General features: G+C 39.3%; 1 protein-coding gene across 2 annotated transcripts in view; it reads left to right on the forward strand.

Moving 5' to 3' along the window:
* The first annotated feature begins 1,393 nt into the window (after nucleotides 1-1,393).
* Nucleotides 1,394-20,216, forward strand: part of glra4a (glycine receptor, alpha 4a) — a 56,170-nt gene continuing 37,347 nt past the window's right edge. Inside the window, exon 1 of one of the 2 annotated variants that reach the window (XM_039620264.1) lies at nucleotides 1,394-2,148. In XM_039620264.1, the coding sequence (XP_039476198.1) occupies nucleotides 2,081-2,148 (68 nt within the window). In that variant the 5' untranslated portion in view covers nucleotides 1,394-2,080. The remainder of the gene's footprint in view (nucleotides 2,149-20,216) is intronic. The other variant, XM_039620262.1, reaches the window with a different exon arrangement.

The raw sequence follows: 20,216 nt of genomic DNA on the forward strand, positions 1-20,216 counted from the left end.
AGCTTTTACATAATAATGTACCAAATACAAATGCACGCTTCAGGTAGGTGAAAGCCCTGTTACAAGAATGATGCCTTCTGGATAATCCCTTTGTTTTCTTGTTTTTATTTTCCTCAGACTTTACGTGGGCTTACCTGTTATATCTTTTGACTTCTTTTAAAGTTCTGACTGTGGGACCCACTAGCTCATAGAAAAAGAGCCAAACTCAAAAACAGAATTTGAATGAGCCGATGTAAATTCATAAGCCCACTGGAATGTGAATCTAAAGAGGCTTGTGATTTTTCACTCCTTTTTAAGAATGGAGAAACCTAACGCATCTTTAATACCATTCTTCATTGAAAGGGGACCAAGTAATTGAATATGGCGAAGGTTAATCTGCTGTATTTTCACACATAAAGACAAGCAATGGTTCTGCCTACTTAGAACATATTAGAGCTGCTGAGTGGAATCAACCGGGAAAGATGACTGACAATAAAACAGACAACTGTGCTGCTGCCCTGTGATCTCTAATATTTAGAGGTGCTAATGGACACTGAGACTGGCTCTGCTTTCTTTCTTTTGCCAGTACGTGGGGATGCATTCAATGACCTGATGCAGTAACACTGTCTACCATAGTAGACAGGGTTCCATCTAGTTCAAGCCACAAATATATTGATCTTTTTTCCAAAGCAAAATCCCTGCAACATCCACTTTGGTAATGTTTCCATTTGGAAAATCACTCTTTTTACAATATTGCCAGGATTAAAGGGTGCAAAGGTGACGGCAGGTTTACCTCAGTCAGCTGGTTGATAACAATATTGTATTTTGGCTCAATGAAGCTCCTTAAAAAAAACTGGTGAACAACAGTGGAACATTTGCTTTGCCCATACTGCAACTTCCAGGGCTTAAAAATGAAGCTAATATCGAAGTCCCAAACACTGCCGCTCCTCCAATGGCTACTTTATGAATGGGTCCAAAAGCGAGTCACTACCTGTAGACCCCCATGTTAAAATGCCTGTCTGTTAGCAGTAATTAGCAGGTTTATCTGTGGGTATGCATCTCCTGGGTATAATAATAATATTAATAATAATAATCTTTTTTTTTTTTTTTAAATAACAGCCCAGATTTTTTAAAATAATATCTGGAAAATCAGTTTGAACTGAAATAAATACGACTTATGTAATTTAGTTGTTTGGTTGTTTTTTCTAAATTAGTGATTAGAAACCAGTTCTGTCCACAAACTGCTACCATTCTGCATGCTGATTGGTCGGTTAAGGATTTACAGGTCAGGCTCCCTTGACAGCGATAGTTTACCAATGATAACTGTAAGTGTAATTAAACCACAGCACCTAATTAGATTTGTGCATAGAAAGCTGCTGGCTGTGGTGGTCAAAGGTGATTGCTATCAGGGGATTGTTGCTGGAAATTACCTGCTGATACTGGCAGGAAAACAAAATGGTGAATGGCATAAAGCAGCTTGTGGCGCTGTGGATAATACTTAAAGAAAGCTATTTTATTGCACTAGAAATCTTAAATAATAATAATTTTGAAATGAACTTTCACATTTTATTTACACGTTTTTGAGTGTTTTAGTCCAAACTGGTCATCAGCCAGCGTCTAATTAGGTCATCATCGGAGGCCTCACTTCCTTCATTCTAATTAAGGATAATTACACCAGAGGCAGCCGTCAAAACAAAAGCTACTGTTCCTTTAAATCTTCACTCGTTTCAAATTTTTTGGAGCGAGGGAGGGAAATACAGTGAAAAGGAGACGAAACCACATTGTCAAGGAAAAGGAGAGAGGAAAAAAGAGACCCACACGTAAACCGACACTCCCCTTGAACACATGCACCAGCGCACTGACAGTCTGACCAGTGCCGTCCAGCCGCCTGAAGCACAGCGCCCGCTGTTTGCATGTGTTCACCCCCCTTGGACTTGGTGGGAGGGGGGAGAAGTTTACCCAAAGACCAGCCTGGATCACTGAGAGAGACGATGCCTTTTTCCTCCACACCGGTCTCACGATTCTTCAGTGGATTTGTTGATTCCCACAATTAACCTTGCAAGTTATTCATCGGGAGTGGGGCGAGATTTCGAGCCAGAGGATGCTCCCACAGGTCATTCGGATACTGTATGTCTTGTCTTTCTGCTTTTTCCAAGGAGTCTTTATCAGGTGAGGGAGCAATCTGCTATTCTCTCAGTGTTTGTGCGAGTTATTTTCTCTCTCATCAACTGCTTCGCATAAACTTTTTTTTAAAACCATTTCAATCGAGGCTACTGGCTGTAAGACATCTGTCCTTGTGGACTTCTTTTAAAAAAAAAAACTTCATTAGAAACTAACATCTAAAACGTTTTAAATGCTGGTTGGAAGGGGGCACTGGAAGACTGGTACATACGAGCAAGAAATCAATCAATCAATTAATTAATTAATTTTTAAAAAATAGACCTGCTGTTTACGCACAGAACAAAAGGATGCCGCTAACCATGAAGTAACCACGGAGTCACTAAACCCTGTTTGCCCAGAGGTGTCAAACTACCTGTGGAATTCCCGGTTGCATTGAAAGGTTGACTGATGGCTTTTGTGGGTCGTTTGAGTCGCTACATTAATACTCCAGTGTAGGATAATCGTGGTCGTGGTGCTGAACAGTTTAACGGGAGCCATGATTACAAAGCTTGCTGGGGTTACAAAAACTAATAAAAGCTGCTGCATACTGAACATTTGGATTCATGTTTGAAAATGGGAGCTCGGGGTGGAGTATATTGTTTCTGTGCTTAGTTTATTCGCTACTGCAGGAAATATCATTCATTGTGGGTTCCACAACACATTTTATTTCCACGCCATCATTCTTTCACTCAGTCCATCTTCTAATAACCAAGCTCCTCTGTCTTCCTCTTTCCATGTCACCTTCCTCTCTTCCTCCCTCAACCTCTCTCCCTCCTCTTGGTGGCAAAAAGTTTTATTTGCAGTGAACACTTTTCTTATTTCATGCCCTGCCACCCTCAGGTGTGAGCGGAAGGGAATTAAGATCTGCATAATCCCAGAGCGGAACAGAGCAGTGACTCCGTGAACCCAGGGGCGAGGAGAGCAGCTCTTAGCCTGGAGAGCAGTCAACTGACAGCACCTCCTCTGACAAATTATATGCTCTCCTACCAGCCATTCTGCTAGCCACGTAGGGAGGGAGTGGGAGGGAGGCATGAAGGGATTAAGGTGTAAAAGACAGGCAGAATCAGGTGGAGTCAATGGACACGTTGGGGGAATGATGGAAGATGAAAATGGGAATGGAGCAACCTGGGATGGGGAGAAATGGGAACAAGAAATTGAAAGAGTGATTCATTTAGCTGGAGGTGGTGCGAAGATTAGCAAAGTGGAGAATGAGGCTGGTAGATGGAGAGAAATGGTTCAGATAGGAGAGATGAGATGGAGAAAGAGGGGGAGGTGTATGTTAGATGGGAAGCGCTGTAAGAGATTTGGGGGGGGGGGGAAATGTCATGTGAAATAGTGCTCATCAAGCAGGATGGATATATGTTTTGGACTGGGTGTTTGTCAACAAGAGGAAATGAGAAACGGGAACGAAGGGTGTAATAAATAACGAAGTTCATATCATACTCTGAGGGTTGGGAGATGGTTATATGTTGACGTCTGCATGTATAAAGAGGCGATGTTGTGTCTCTTTAACTTGAATGACAACCTGGAAGCAAAACCTGGCACGATCTCTTTTCCTGAAGCTTTTCTGCCATCCACTTCATTTCTTTGTGTGGTATCCCAGACAATTTCTGACCCTGCAAGAGGAAACTTAAAAAAGCAAAGTTTTAATTGCAAAGTTGTTGATTTATGTTAATTGAAGCATCTTTAAAACTTGCACTCACAGAACTGAAACATGACAAACATAAAGATAATCATGGTGCTTTGCTGCAAGTCGTATTTTATGTCCACAGCACTTAAACAACTAACATAGCTTCTAAACTTTTGACTTTTTTATAATGGATATTTTCTTTTGCATTTTATCACACTACTGCAAGAGAAACACCAGCTGGCTGCATTATATTAGCTGTTTCCCTTGCTATGGTTCGTGCTTGCTCACCGTTACAGTTTACTGGACACTTTAACAGAACAGTGCCACTGTAAATGTTCTTGCTAACACCTTATTGCTAACACCTTTTAAAATATTAGCTGTGAAAAATATTGTGTGTATTTGCAGAACAGGGTTTCCTGAACTTGATTTAAAATAACTGTTTAAATAAAGTAAAGCTGGATCAGAAAATATGAAAATATCTAAAGAAATTAGCTTTGGCTTAGTCATGAGTTTTTGTTTTAGTCATTCTGCCTCGTTTTTTTTAGAACGCATATTATAATGGGGAGCTATGAAAGTGGACCAATTATGTTTTAATTTTTTTTCTGTTATAGTCTTACAATTGATAATATTCACTTAAACATGGCCAAGTGTCAGATAAAATTGGAGCAATCCACGTGTGCCCAAAGCTCAGGCTTCACTTTTTTTTCTTTTTTTTTTTCTACTAATGACTATATGATTATGATTAGAGTGATTATCTCTAATAAGGTATCCTCAGGCACACAGGTCTGCCTGCAAGTATGGAAGCCCCACCCAACTGCTGTTCAAACCTCCTGTTTATAAGAGGCATCCTATCAGAAGTAACTTAGGTCAAAGAGAGGCTGGCCTTGAAAGCAAAGGAGCCAAAATGGCTTATTTCAGACAGCAGATGAATTGAGAGGCTGCAGCAAGGCTTAGCATGAGGTTTAAAAAAAACTGAGTTATGCAAAGCTGCTCTAGCCAAATCCAAGATTTTTTTTTTTTTTAAAAATAGCTGCAAATTAGCAAAAGAGGTCCACTTTACAACAGAACTTCTCCCACTGTCTGACTAACACCATTTGATGTGTTGTCTGAACGGGACTTTCCACATGGTAGAACTTGAATTTTTCTCTTTGGGGTGTTCAATGAAAAACGAGTTGGTTGTTGATGCTGTAATAAAAAAATAAATAAATAGCCAAACTATCACACATGCTGTCTTCATCATGTGAACTTCACATCAGAGGAAATTGTGCAAATATGTCCCTGACCTCTGGTCATCTGACATGTGTACTGGGAAATTGCAAGAGAAGAGTAGTGGATTGCATGAAGTGAAGGGCAGAGGATTGCACACCAAGGATCTCTGCTGTCCTTGCCTGCAGTCAGCTAGAGATCATGAGTCAGAGCTTAAAAAATATCAGAGAGTAAGTCTTATCAGATGGAGCTGGGCACTTGCGAGCCTGATTAGAGTGTGTGTGTGTGTGTGTGAGTGACATATTTGGAGATAAACATGATCAAAAATCCTGTAACCCAGTTAGAGACATAAAAGGAGAAGTTATTTTTACTTTTTAGAGTCTTCACTGCATTGCTGGCACATTCGGTTTCTCATATTTAGTTTATAGTGTGGGGAGTAGTTTTAATGCAGTGTCACTGCATTTGCAAGGAAAGTTTAACTTAAAATTTTGACTGCTTTAAAAAAAATCTTTTTTTTTTGTGTCTCAGTGACTAACTGGCCCAATTAAAACATTGTATTGAAATAATGTGTACACCACTGAGATACTTCTAGTATTACTGCAATTATAATAACAGAATAAATATGAACCAAAGGGTTTCAGAATGAAACCAACCAATTGTTTTGGTGTGTGACGACATGCAGTTCCTTATTTTCATCAGGAGATGTGATCAACTTTTGAACTAGGAGTGATGTCACTGCAGAGTTGAGCATGTTCCAGTAGTGAAGTTGGAAAATCGAGAAAAAACAGGATTTGTTTTGCTCCTTAGCAAGGTTTATGTTCACTGCCGCCATCTTGGATTGTTAAACTGGGGTTGGCCGGGCGGCTCCGATTTTCAGAGTTGGAAATCCGACTTGAGGGGGCGTTCCAGTTGGAAATTCCGACTCCTACCTGCAACTCAAATGTACTTTTTAGCCAAATACATCTACTGGTACTGGTAGAAAAAAATCAGTAGGTTCACTGGAAGATATTGATCAGCTTAAGATTGTCCTTCAAATATTTGTGATGAGGAAAGTGACTGGAAAAGGGTTACTGTACTATTACAAATTGAAGACGAGCATTTTGTGAGACGAGCATTTTTAAAGATGTATATCAAAATCTATGCGATATCCAGTCCAAGGGGATCAATTTTGGCCAGTGAACTGATGGTCTAATGGTACGTCAGCTTTTTTTAACCTTCTTCTGACAAATTTCATGAAAATAGCTTGTAGAAAAGTTATGATGCAGGAATCGATGTTACAAATATGTCTTTTTGGAATAAAATATCTGCCATAACAGTGCTAATTGACATTTAGCAAGCTTGATGTTTCTTTTGAAGCCCGTTCTAAAACAACTGCTAAAGAACAGAAAAAGGACTTCTTTATAGTAAGCTCCCCGGAAAGAAGTAAATACGATTTTTAGCCAATACAGACTTCAAAAGCTTGGTTTCTGGGCGAGGACAAAATCTTTCTGTGATAGCTTTTAATTAAATTCTGATGGTCCTCCCAGCTGGCACAGAAGTATCTGCAACAGCAAAGCAATATCTGGAGGCTAGTAAACAGCAGAGAGAAGAGGACTGCAAAGATTGTGTGCCTTCACTTTAAACATTTTGCAGCCCACAAGGAGTTGTCCAAAACACTTGCATGGGGAAAACCCCGGTGAGAAAATGCCTGGCACTTCCAACAGGAAAAAAAAATCCTCCTAAGAAAACTTTTGCATGCATTTTTTAAACCCTTTTAAAATTAAACTTCACATGTGACGTGTGTAGCGGGGTTTTAAAAGACGGCTGCACATGGCAAGACAAAGAAACGAATCGGTAGGCTCTAACAGTGATTTCACCTTGAGTTAGACTTTAACAAACACTTTTGGGGTTTTCACATTCTTTCCAAAAACACAGAAAATCCCCACACACTTGGTTGATACACAGATTAGAGCAGCAAGGAGTACTGGCAAAAGGAAGTGTGAAAGGAGAACAGATGGGATGTTTATGTGAGTTAATGACGAAAAAATGAGAGCCAAGCTGGATACAAGAGGCGAGCAGACGGTTTGCTCTCCACAACCACCGCCATGAGCAGTAGAGGCATGCTTATCAATGAAATATTAACCCAATAGACAAAAAAGTCATCAAAAGATAAACAAAGAGTTCATGTTTTTGCACTTGTAATCTTCAGATTCCAATGAGGATATCATAAAAGTCACGTAAGGCTTGTTAAGGAAAGGGGAAAAAAACGTATTTTTTTTTCTGCACGTTCTCAGTTTTTAATAACTCTGTGCAGCTGGAAAAAGGCAAAATGAACATCTATCTTCTATTTAAGTGCAGCTTTTAATAAAAGGGTAGCACACAGTCACATCCCTGTCAAGGAGGCACTGTCTGACATAGATCTACCCATTTCTTCAGTGGGCGTTAGATTTGTATTTGGATGTATGGTGGAGGTGACAGTTCAGTGATGGTCTCTAGCAGCTGGCCTGTTCCTTCACTGGTCAACTGACACCTCAGAGAGATGTGACTGATTATTTGACATACGTTTCAGTTCAACCACATATAACCTTTCGCTTTTTTAGTTACATCAAAAGTGTGTAATGGCCTCATTTGACAGATTGGAATAGTTTTCAGGTGCTGGTGGATGAAAACAGTGTTTTTGTCCTCAAGGAGTTTATATGGGCAAATATGCCAGTTACTTTCTCATATCAAAATCCAACCATGAGTTAAATGGCTACGACATTCATATCATAAACCAGTTTTGTATTCTGGATGAGAACTGGGTCTCTGCCTGTCTTTTCCTGTCCACACTAAACCATGTATTTTTGACATGCCTCTGCCGCCAGCTGAAATCAAAACCCCAAGCCACTGAATAATAAATGCATCATGAAGCGTAACTGATGCGCATCAGCTCAGGGTAAACTTTTAATCTTTAAAGATATGTAGCCAGCTAATGCTAAGCTGAAAGAGCATTAAATGCAACATTGTCCACTGGTTATGGAGGGAATCCCTAAAACTTTCAGATGTGCATCAATATTTTTATGTAGCCTCTGCAGTTTTCCTCAGGTAATGGAGAACTTTTTAGCATCTTTCTTTTGAGTAAACAAACCAAAACTTCATGTTCATCTCCTGATGCAATCCCTTCATTATTAATTTAAGTAGAGCTGTCCATCAGTCGTGGGCTAAGATGAAAAACTGCACAGTTTAAGTTGAAGTAGTTCCCTTCTCTGCGTTAAACCCTAAAGCAGCCAGGAATTGCAAAAGGTAATTAAGTCAACCTAATCAATACCCTCATTCCTTATGTGGGTCTTCTCACAAAGCCACATAAACAAATGTTTTATTTCCTTGATTTTTGGGGGGGGGAAGTTTCTGCTGATCAGAGAACTCTTCAGATCTACATATACAGTTTCTAACTGGCAATTGTTTTAGTTAATAGAGTAACAGCAGTATTTCATAATCTATTTTATGTTTGTTTTTTCCTTTTTCTTTTCTTTTTTTCAAGGTTTAATATGTAATTTTACATACAGCTATGTTTGTGCTGACAGTTGTGTGCCAAAATGTACCGGAGGTCGTGCAATATTCTAGAAATGAGCCTGTTTTTTTTAAAGCACTACCACCTAGCTGTCCAAAGATAATAACCGCAAATAATAGTTTTATGGTCTTCTTCTTTGTATATAGTTATATTTTAATTCTCTGACTCCTTTATTGATATTAACACCTGTAGATGATGGCATCCTTAAAACTGTATGCTACTTGGCTTTTATAATTCTTCAAAAATAGTAACACTGATGTTCACCTATGAAACATTAAGTGTAGAGTTCAACTCACTAATTTACATTCTACGCAGCTTCGACTCTTTTAGATTAGGTTGTGCTTTAAAATGTTGTAAATTGTGCTCCATTCACTGTTTGCTTAAATAATTAAGTGCAAGAATTTGTTTGATTTGCATACCTGAGGTAAAGCTTTATACTATAGTCTTTGTGCCAAATCTTATTTGTTCTTGATTCTAACAATGGCCTGGCTTCACAGTCAAACTGCTAGTGTGGAAAAGTAGTCCTCACCACATGCTATTGTTGCAGTTCTTTATTTATTTATTTTAGTTTTGGTTGCAGAAGGCAGCCAGCCAGCTGAAGAGGAGGCGCGGTAGGTGTGAAGGTTTCAGGTGACTTCATCGGGGTTATAAAACCACAGTTGTGTTCTACAAATACATGTTGCTGCATCTTTGCAGCCAAAACAATCCAGCATGCAATCTAACTCTCTCCAGTGTCTGGGTAAGAAAATGTGACACAGTGGTAAGGTAATGCAATAAAGGGGAGCTCTCCACTCTTCTTCTCTAGCTCTAGCAAATTAAAATACCCACTTATTGACTAGGAGAGCACTTTGGCTCTGAGGTTCACCATTGTAGGTCATTATGCTCTCTACAATTAGAATCATGGAGTGGGGAACCATTATGAAACCCTCCATCTTGTCATTACATCTGACCAGATGGGCCTTGCTGATTAAACTTCACTTTGAGAGTGAGGGGGAAAGTGTGGTCTCAGAAAGCAAGACCTCATAATACACTGCTGGCCAAAAGAAGAAGTGGCCAGTGGAGTCAAACTGAAGAGCTGCTTTGTAATTGAATCCGAAAGTCATTAACTGAGCCATTTAGAGTGACCATGCTATAATCAATCATTAATTACATAGGGCTGTGTCAGCTTTGTCAGCCAAATATTGTAGGCTACACCTAACAGTCAAACAGCAGCATGCCACAGTTTATTAATCATTTTGCTTTTTTTGCTTTTTCTTTTTTTAACTTATCTAACTTGTGCTCTGATTTTATGCACTGATTATGTATGTACAGTAGATGATAAGGATCATGTTGAGAAATGTTGTTTGAAGACTTTGGAAATTGGAACTTCTTTTTTTGGGAGGGGGGGTTGTTTGGTGTTTTGGTAACTGTGAGATACAGTCTTCTCCCAAAACATGGCACCATAGTTTTCACTAGGGGTGTGTGTGTGTGTGTACTTGTTTTCGTGACATCTGAGGACAATTTTATGATAACACACTCACAAAATGAGGGGCCTTCGGAAAAATGAGGACATTTTTGAGGTCCTCATTTTCCGAGCCTTCTAAAGTGTTCTAGAGGCCCCAACATGCTCCCAAACCAAAAATCTCGAATGTCCTGAAATATCACAATTTTATGAAAAAGTGTGTTTAAGTGTGTTTAGCGTTTTTTGCTCACTTTCAGTTTCGCCGCCTACTGGCCAGTTTTGGAACAAAACACACTTTTAACACACTTTCAGTGACGTCACTCTGTGAGTCCTCATTTTGTAGGTGTGTCAGACACAATAACACATTTGACCCAGGTTATAGTGACGTCACTCTGCGAGTCCTCATTTTGTAGGTGTGTCAGACACAATAACACATTTGACCCAGGTTATACCCTTCTTGGGGCTTAAGCAAGGGTAACAACAGTTAAATCAGGCAAATCTTGACAAAAATGAAGGTCTTTAGATTCAGTTATTAGTGCCTGCACATCTTGGGGTTTTTGTTGTTGACAAAATGTCTCAAAATATAAAGTTTCAACATTTGTGTAATTATATTACTGTTATTTAATGAGTCTTACTTCTCAAAATCAATGCACAAATTGTCTGACCTTCACTAAGCAGAATGATGTGTGTGCAGATTTTGACCCTTGAAGAGTTTATATTAATCTGCATTAATATAATTGCATCTGCAATCTGCAGTTGAACTTAGAGATTCCTGCCGCTGTCATGTGATTCAGTATGATCATCAGGCTCAGTCTCGACTCTGAATTCCAAGAGGGCAGCAGCATGTCTCCTTGTTGAATGTCTGCTTTGAATTTTGGGTTGTTTTTTTGTTTTGGTTTTTCTCCTCTGCTACTACCAGAAGTTGTCTGCACCACACCAGGGCCTGTGCTGCTAGCATAAACCAACTGAGCCTCAACCAGGGCCTGTGCTGTTTTCTGAGGCCATCTGCACCGCACCAGGGCCTAGCTAGACCCATAGGCACCACACCAGGGCCTTTACTGCTGTGTAATCAATTACTGTAAATGTACATGTTATCAGGAAATGATCAGACGGCAGAGGGTTTTCAGGAAACACTGTTAAATGTTCAGTTTCTATTTCATATGTTAAAACAAGATCTAGAGTGTGATAAAAGTGGTGGGTGGGTTCTTTTACATTTTGAGAGAAGCCAATTGAGTCTAATAACAGATTAAATGCCATGTTGAGGCTGTCATTTTAGCATCTACATGGATGTTAAAATCACCCACAATAATTATTTTATCTGAGCTGAGCACTAAATCAGATAAAAGTCTGAGAAATCAGACAGAAACTCTGTAAGGCCCAGGTGGACGATAGATGATAACAAGTAAGACTGGTTTCTGAGTTTTACAGCTGGGGTGGACGAGGCTAAGCATCAGGCTTTCAAATGAATTAAAAGTCTGTCTTGGTCTTTCGTTAATTAATAGGCTGGTGTGAAAAATTGCTGCCACACCGCCCCTCCGCCTGTGCTTTGCGATTTCTGGTAGTTAGAATTACTCGGGGTGTTGATTCATTTTAACTAACATAATCATCCGACTGCAACCAGGTTTCTGTAAGGCAGAGTAAATCGATTTGTTGATCAATTATTAAGTCATGTACTAACAGACTTGGAGGAGAGCGCCCTAATATTTAATAATCCACAATGTTTTACTCTTTGGTTCAGATGTGGATACTGTATTGTTCTTTCTTTTTGATTTTTTTTATGTTTAAATTGTTTTTGCTGGTTTTAGTTTGTTTTTGTCTGTTTGGGAGCTGACACGGTCTCAGTGGAGATGGGTTTTGGGGGTAGCAGGAGGAGAGAAGCTGCAGAGAGGCGTGTAAGACTGCAACTCTGCTTCTTGGTCCCAACTCTGGATAGTCATATTTTGGGGGCTTTAATAAATTTGTCCATATTTCTAGAAATGAGAGCTGCTCCATCCAAAGTGGGATGGATGCCGTCTCTCCTAACAAGACCAGGTTTCCTCCAGAAGCTTTGCCAATTATCTATGAAGCCGACATCATTTCTGGGACAACACAGACAGCAATTTAAGGAGAAATGCAGCTAAACAGGTCACTCCTGGTCTGATTGGGAGGGGACCAGAGAAAACTACAGAGTCAACATTGTTTTGGCAAAGTTACACACTGATTCGATATTGATTTCAGTGACCTCCGATTGGCGTAACTGGGTGTCATTACTGCCGATGTGAATTATGATTTTACTGAATTTACGTTTACCCTTATGTGGTGGCGCGAATGAGGAATAACCGGGACGGTAACTAAGATGTTGACAACGCCACCTGGGGAGGGAGTTACACCCAGGAAAGATATCTCTAGCCAATGTAAGTGTTACACTGGCAACCAAAGCCCACAGACTTGTTATTAACGGCAAAGGTGAGGCAGGTGAATTTTACAAATCAAGGTTTATTAAGAAGAACTACTAAAACATAGAATTATAAAATCAAAGAGGCACCTAAGGTAGCAGGGTTGAGACGGCAAAATAGTTAATTAAAACGACCAGACTCCCTACCACGATGCTACCCTAAAAACAATCACAACATGATAAAAGAGCAACTAAACAAAATGGTGGAGACCGGCCACTTGAGGAGGCAACCTACAGGGAGGAGTGCCCAAGGGTGCCACCAATTACTCACCCATGTGATTTCACTGCAGACCTCACTCACACTAAACGGTGCAATCTACCTATGCCCGGTGTGTACACTCGCATGCATCGGGAGGATTCCACCTCACGTGCCTAGCCCCTCAACAAGCAGCCACACCTCCACTAAAGCAATAAAAGAAAGCATAAAACATTAAACAGATTAGTAAAAGATCTACATAAAACAAATACACCCCAAATTACTGTTTGTTATAAAAGCATTGCGTAACAAACAAAACAGCATATGACAAGACAGCAGTAGTATAGTGCAAGCCTGCAACAAAAGAGGGAAACAGTTGTCAAAGTCCACCCTACTATGCCACGTTATGATGAACACAAGAGTCCCACTTACCACTCTCTAAAGGGCAATACTAAACTGAGTAACTTTCCTGGAGAGATCTGCAGCGCTTAACTGCCTAATGCTCGCAGCCACCTTGGATGGACAAGACTACCAAATGACTCCTTCTGGTAGTGAAGCGCAGCTGTTTCTTATAAGCCTGCTAATTGTCAACTGGGAAGGTGTGGATGTTAGTGGTGCGTTTGTGGACATCATGTAAAATCCTACCCCAGAATCTACTTCACTACACTTAGCCAGCAGTTTTAAATTTCCTTCAATGTCGCCTGCTCTGGCCCCTGGAAGACAATTAACTATGGTTGCCGGTGTCTCTAGCTTCACATGTCTGAGAACAGAATCACCAATTACCAGAGTTTGACCCCGACGGTGTGTGTCGCCGAGTGGGGAAAAAAAACGGTTAGACACATGTATGAATTTGAGGAATGGACCCAAAATGCAGACACAAAGGAACGTGAAAGAAAATTTTAATATTAACAGAAAGCAAGCTGTTTATTAAGGCTGGTAAAATAGGCAGAACCAGCTTCCAGTTTGGATTCGGGAGACAGACACTATCTCTACTTTTAAGATTAGGCTTCAAACTTTCCTTTTGCTAAAGCATATAGTTAGGGCAGGATCAGGTGACCCTGAATCCTCCCTTAGTTGTGCTGCAGTGAACGTAGGCTGCCGGGATTCCCATGATGCACTGAGTTTTTCCTTTCCAGTCACCTTTCTCACTCACTATGTGTTAATAGACCTCTCTGCACTGAATCATACTTGTTATTAATCCACAGCATGTCTTTATCCTGTCTTCCTTCTCTCACCCCAACCAATCACAGCAGATGGCCCCGCCCCTCCCTGAGCCTGGTTCTGCTGGAGGTTTCTTCCTGTTAAAGGGAGTTTTTCCTTCGCACTGTCGCCAAAGTTCTTGCTCATAGGTGGTCGTATGATTGTTGGGTTTTTCCTCTGTATCTATTATTGTGCGATCTACTGTACAATATAAAGCGCCTTGAGGCGATTGTTGTTGTGATTTGGTGCTATATAAATAAAATTGAATTTAATTGAATTAAAAGATTACAAAACAAAAGGCAGAAGTGAAGCTAAACAATAACCTAACCTGGGGACAAACCATGAAACCTGACATGGATACAAACATACCTGGAACATGGAAACGTGGCACCAAAGACAACAGATGACCTGACACTGAACAAATGAGGACAGGACTTACAGTGGCTTGCAAAAGTATTCGCCCCCTTGAACTTTTCCACATTTTGTCACATTACTGCCACAAACATGAATCAATTTTATTGGACTCGCACATGAAAGACCAATACAAAGTGGTCTACACGTGAGAAGTGGAATGAAAATCATACATGATTCCAAACATTTTTACAAATAAATAACTGAAAAGGGGGTGTGCGTAATTATTCAGCCCCTGAGTCAATACTTTGTAGAACCACCTTTTGCTGAAATTGGATTCCATTAAAATTGATTCATGTTTGTGGCAGTAATGTGACAAAATGTGGAAAAGGGGACGAATACTTTTGCAAGCCCTTGTAAGTACACAGAGAGACAATGAGGGGATGAGGAACAGCTGGGACAAATCAGACCTAACAAGACAAGGGAAACAAAACTAGACTCACTGCATATAGGACAAGGACTTTCACAATAAAACAGACATCACAAGGGTAATCTAATAAACAAATGAACTTAGCTAACCTAAAGAACTTATAAATAAACATCGACATCCAAACAAACTAAAACTTAAAATGCTGGGTCAACAAACCCAGGAAAGTGACAGTAAAATCATTTATTATACACATTATACTTATTTTCTTAAATTGCTTATCTATTATCTGTATTTTCACTTGAGGGTCTAGGGTACTGCTCTTCTTTTCATGACAAATTAGGACATGTTTATGATAACACACTGACAATATCAGGCCAATTTTGGCATTACTCCATCAGTGAACAGCATGCCCATGCTAACTTAAACTAGACCAGCAAGCTAACCACATGTGTATTTAAGTGTTACTTAAGAATAGGAACCAAACAAATTAACGGAACGAAATTAACTGTAACAGCAGTTTGCAAAACACTGTGACACTTCTCAAGTGTTCCTACCTCAAATACAGCGAGTGTTGCTGTGTTTTTGTTGTTAAATGGACGAGGAGAGCCCGTGGCTGGTGAGAGGATGCGGCATTTCGTCAGTGGAGCATAGAACGACGTCTGTGATTGGACAACAAGTGAGTAACGCTGCATCTGATTGTTCGAAAGCCTCAACCAAAGAGCTGCTGGTCACGGCAAGATACAAACTCGCCGGAGCTCTGAGTGAACTGCACATCCGGGACCTTCAGCACTCAGCAGAGATTTGTCTTGACGTATGTATTTACCTTTGATATCCATGACTCGACGCACATTTAGCAAGGTAAAGTTGTATGTTTAACAAGCTAATTAACGCTAGTTAAACGGAACTAAAACAATACACAATCGATTTGAACAAACTGTGTGATGAATGATGATAAATGCTAAAAATTACTTAAGATTTATCTTCAACAATAGATATTAGAAGTTTAATTTAACTGTTTTTAAATTCCCACTGGAGTTAAAGGGACCTGTGGCCTTGCACGTGCTCTGCATCTTCAACTGCACAGACAGTCAGTCTAAGTCTTTTTAAGTGTAGCTAACTGCAACACACATTTTTTTTTCAACACAAGATATGTTTGGGGGATTTAAATGTTAATAATAATGTTTTCGTATTTAGCACAAACCAATAGGGTCTGGGTCTCTGGCCCAGCGTTTCTGACGTTATTCTAAGGTTTTTGAGTTTCTTATGTTTAGTGGCGGGTTAGTTGAGTTTGGCTTAACGTTATTAACATTGTTTTAAGGAGTTTATGTTAGGGTTGTATATTACAACGTTTGTATTTTCATGCCATTTTTCCTGTTTTATTTTGAAAGAGTCTGTTGTGTTCAGTTCATTAATCTCACTGACCTGTTGTGTCAATAGAATCATTTGTGCCAGCTACTTCCCTGCTCTCCTTCCATCCTGTCTCAACCTCCAACAGGAAAGTAGAAGTCCTCATATGGTAGGACCAGTGATTGTAGTGTGTGTGTTACACTGTCCTCATATTGTTTTAAGCTGTGAAGGACATGAGTGTGTTTCAGTTGCCTTCCTCATGTGGTTGGATCAACAACTCTAGTGTGTGTTACACTGTCCTCATATTGTGGGTAGCAGAACTGTACAGTGTTAAGTTTCTTTAGAATCTGGTATAAGGAAGTCGGATCCTTCTGTAATAATGTTCACTGATACAAATATGATCTGTAGTTAATTATCTAGTCGGGATTTATACTAGAGAATGTTTCTGACGTTATATTGTTGTCTTTTGTTGCAGACACCAAGTGCTGAGGTCCTGTCTCAGCCTCATACTTACCCACTTCATTCTTCCAACAGGTTACACATCATATTTTTGTATTTGGTATCAAGTATATGTGTCAGATGGGCCTAGTGCATAAATGAAATGCACTTTAATTGTATTAAAACAATCAGTTTCAGTCAAAGTTAACCAAAATCAACATTAGCATTAGGAGAAAGTAATTGTCTATACCATTTGTTAGTCCAAACTTTCCGTAAAGCATCAGCGTGATCTTTATTCTGACTACATTTGATATTTTTGTCCTTTTACACATGTTTTTGTCCATTTAACCTCCCGCTGATCAGTTTACATGATTTAATTTCTGGGGAAATAGATGCCTTTAAATCAGTGTTGGGTTTGGAGCTTTTATTGACAACAGCAGAAGAAGTTAGAAGTCAGGAACATGAACTCTACATGTGTTCAGTCGTCATGTCCTCATATTGTTTTAAGCTGTGAAGGACATGAGTGTGTTTAAGAAGAAGTCCTCATATGGTAGGACCAGTGATTGTAGTGTGTGTTACACTGTCCTCATATTGTTTTAAGCTGTGAAGGACATGAGTGTGTTTCAGTTGCCTTCCTCATGTGGTTGGACCAACAACTCTAGTGTGTGTTACACTGTCCTCATATTGTTGGTAGCAGAACTGTACAGTGTTAAGTTTCTTTAGAATCTGGTATAAGGAAGTCGGATCCTTCTGTAATAATGTTCACTGCTACAAATATGATCTGTAGTTGATCATCTAGTCGGGATTTATACTAGAGAATGTTTCTGACGTTATATTGTTGTCTTTTGTTGCAGACACCAAGTGCTGAGGTCCTGTCTCAGCCTCATACAGACCAATCGGTGAGTGACATACCCACTTCATTCTTCCAACAGGTTACACATCATGTTTTTGTATTTGGTATCAAGTATATGTGTCAGATGGGCCTAGTGCATAAATGAAATGCACTTTAATTGTATTAAAACAATCAGTTTCAGTCAAAGTTAACCAAAATCAACATTAGCATTAGGAGAAAGTAATTGTCTATACCATTTGTTAGTCCAAACTTTCCTTTAAGCATCAGCTTGATCTTTATTCTGACTACATTTGATATTTTTGTCCTTTTACACATGTTTTTGTCCATTTAACCTCCCGCTGATCAGTTTACATGATTTAATTTCTGGGGAAATAGATGGCTTTACATCAGTGTTGGGTTTAGAGCTTTTATTGACAACAGCAGGAGAAGTTAGAAGTCAGGAACATGAACTCTACATGTGTTCAGTCGTCATGTCCTCATATTGTTTTAAGCTGTGAAGGACATGAGTGTGTTTCAGTTGCCTTCTTCATGTGGTTGGACCAACAACTCTAGTGTGTGTTACACTGTCCTCATATTGTGTGTAGCAGAACTGTACAGTGTTAAGTTTCTATAGAATCTGGTATAAGGAAGTCAGATCCTTCTGTGAATAATGTTCACTGCTACAAATATGATCTGTAGTTGATCATCTAGTCGGGATTTATACTAGAGAATGTTTCTGACGTTATATTGTCTTTTGTTGCAGACACCAAGTGCTGAGGTCCTGTCTCAGCCTCATACAGACCAAATCGGTGAGTGACTTACCCACTTCATTCTTCCAACAGGTTACACATCATGTTTTTGTATTTGGTATCAAGTATATGTGTCAGATGGGCCTAGTGCATAAATGAAATGCACTTTAATTGTATTAAAACAATCAGTTTCAGTCAAAGTTAACCAAAATCAACATTAGCATTAGGAGAAAGTAATTGTCTATACCATTTGTTAGTCCAAACTTTCCCTTTAAGCATCAGCTTGATCTTTATTCTGACTACATTTGATATTTTTGTCCTTTTACACATGTTTTTGTCCATTTAACCTCCTGCTGATCAGTTTACATGATTTAATTTCTGGGGAAATAGATGGCTTTACATCAGTGTTGGGTTTAGAGCTTTTATTGACAACAGCAGGAGAAGTTAGAAGTCAGGAACATGAACTCTACATGTGTTCAGTCGTCATGTCCTCATATTGTTTTAAGCTGTGAAGGACATGAGTGTGTTTCAGTTGCCTTCTTCATGTGGTTGGACCAACAACTCTAGTGTGTGTTACACTGTCCTCATATTGTTGGTAGCAGAACTGTACAGTGTTAAGTTTCTTTAGAATCTGGTATAAGGAAGTCGGATCCTTCTGTAATAATGTTCACTGCTACAAATATGATCTGTAGTTAATTATCTAGTCGGGATTTATCCTAGAGAATGTTTCTGACGTTATATTGTTGTCTTTTGTTGCAGACACCAAGTGCTGAGGTCCTGTCTCAGCCTCATACAGACCAATCGGTGAGTGACTTACCCACTTCATTCTTCCAACAGGTTACACATCATATTTTTGTATTTGGTATCAAGTATATGTGTCAGATGGGCCTAGTGCATAAATGAAATGCACTTTAATTGTATTAAAACAATCAGTTTCAGTCAAAGTTAACCAAAATCAACATTAGCATTAGGAGAAAGTAATTGTCTATACCATTTGTTAGTCCAAACTTTCCTTAAAGCATCAGCGTGATCTTTATTCTGACTACATTTGATATTTTTGTCCTTTTACACATGTTTTTGTCCATTTAACCTCCCGCTGATCAGTTTACATGATTTAATTTCTGGGGAAATAGATGCCTTTAAATCAGTGTTGGGTTTGGAGCTTTTATTGACAACAGCAGAAGAAGTTAGAAGTCAGGAACATGAACTCTACATGTGTTCAGTCGTCATGTCCTCATATTGTTTTAAGCTGTGAAGGACATGAGTGTGTTTAAGAAGAAGTCCTCATATGGTAGGACCAGTGATTGTAGTGTGTGTTACACTGTCCTCATATTGTTTTAAGCTGTGAAGGACATGAGTGTGTTTCAGTTGCCTTCCTCATGTGGTTGGACCAACAACTCTAGTGTGTGTTACACTGTCCTCATATTGTTGGTAGCAGAACTGTACAGTGTTAAGTTTCTTTAGAATCTGGTATAAGGAAGTCGGATCCTTCTGTAATAATGTTCACTGCTACAAATATGATCTGTAGTTGATCATCTAGTCGGGATTTATACTAGAGAATGTTTCTGACGTTATATTGTTGTCTTTTGTTGCAGACACCAAGTGCTGAGGTCCTGTCTCAGCCTCATACAGACCAATCGGTGAGTGACTTACCCACTTCATTCTTCCAACAGGTTACACATCATGTTTTTGTATTTGGTATCAAGTATATGTGTCAGATGGGCCTAGTGCATAAATTAAATGCACTTTAATTGTATTAAAACAATCAGTTTCAGTCAAAGTTAACCAAAATCAACATTAGCATTAGGAGAAAGTAATTGTCTATACCATTTGTTAGTCCAAACTTTCCTTTAAGCATCAGCGTGATCTTTATTCTGACTACATTTGATATTTTTGTCCTTTTACACATGTTTTTGTCCATTTAACCTCCCGCTGATCAGTTTACATGATTTAATTTCTGGGGAAATAGATGGCTTTACATCAGTGTTGGGTTTAGAGCTTTTATTGACAACAGCAGGAGAAGTTAGAAGTCAGGAACATGAACTCTACATGTGTTCAGTCGTCATGTCCTCATATTGTTTTAAGCTGTGAAGGACATGAGTGTGTTTCAGTTGCCTTCTTCATGTGGTTGGACCAACAACTCTAGTGTGTGTTACACTGTCCTCATATTGTGTGTAGCAGAACTGTACAGTGTTAAGTTTCTATAGAATCTGGTATAAGGAAGTCAGATCCTTCTGTGAATAATGTTCACTGCTACAAATATGATCTGTAGTTGATCATCTAGTCGGGATTTA

The sequence above is a fragment of the Oreochromis aureus genome, linkage group 2 (assembly GCF_013358895.1).
Source record: "Oreochromis aureus strain Israel breed Guangdong linkage group 2, ZZ_aureus, whole genome shotgun sequence".
Classification (NCBI taxonomy): Eukaryota; Metazoa; Chordata; class Actinopteri; order Cichliformes; family Cichlidae; genus Oreochromis; species Oreochromis aureus.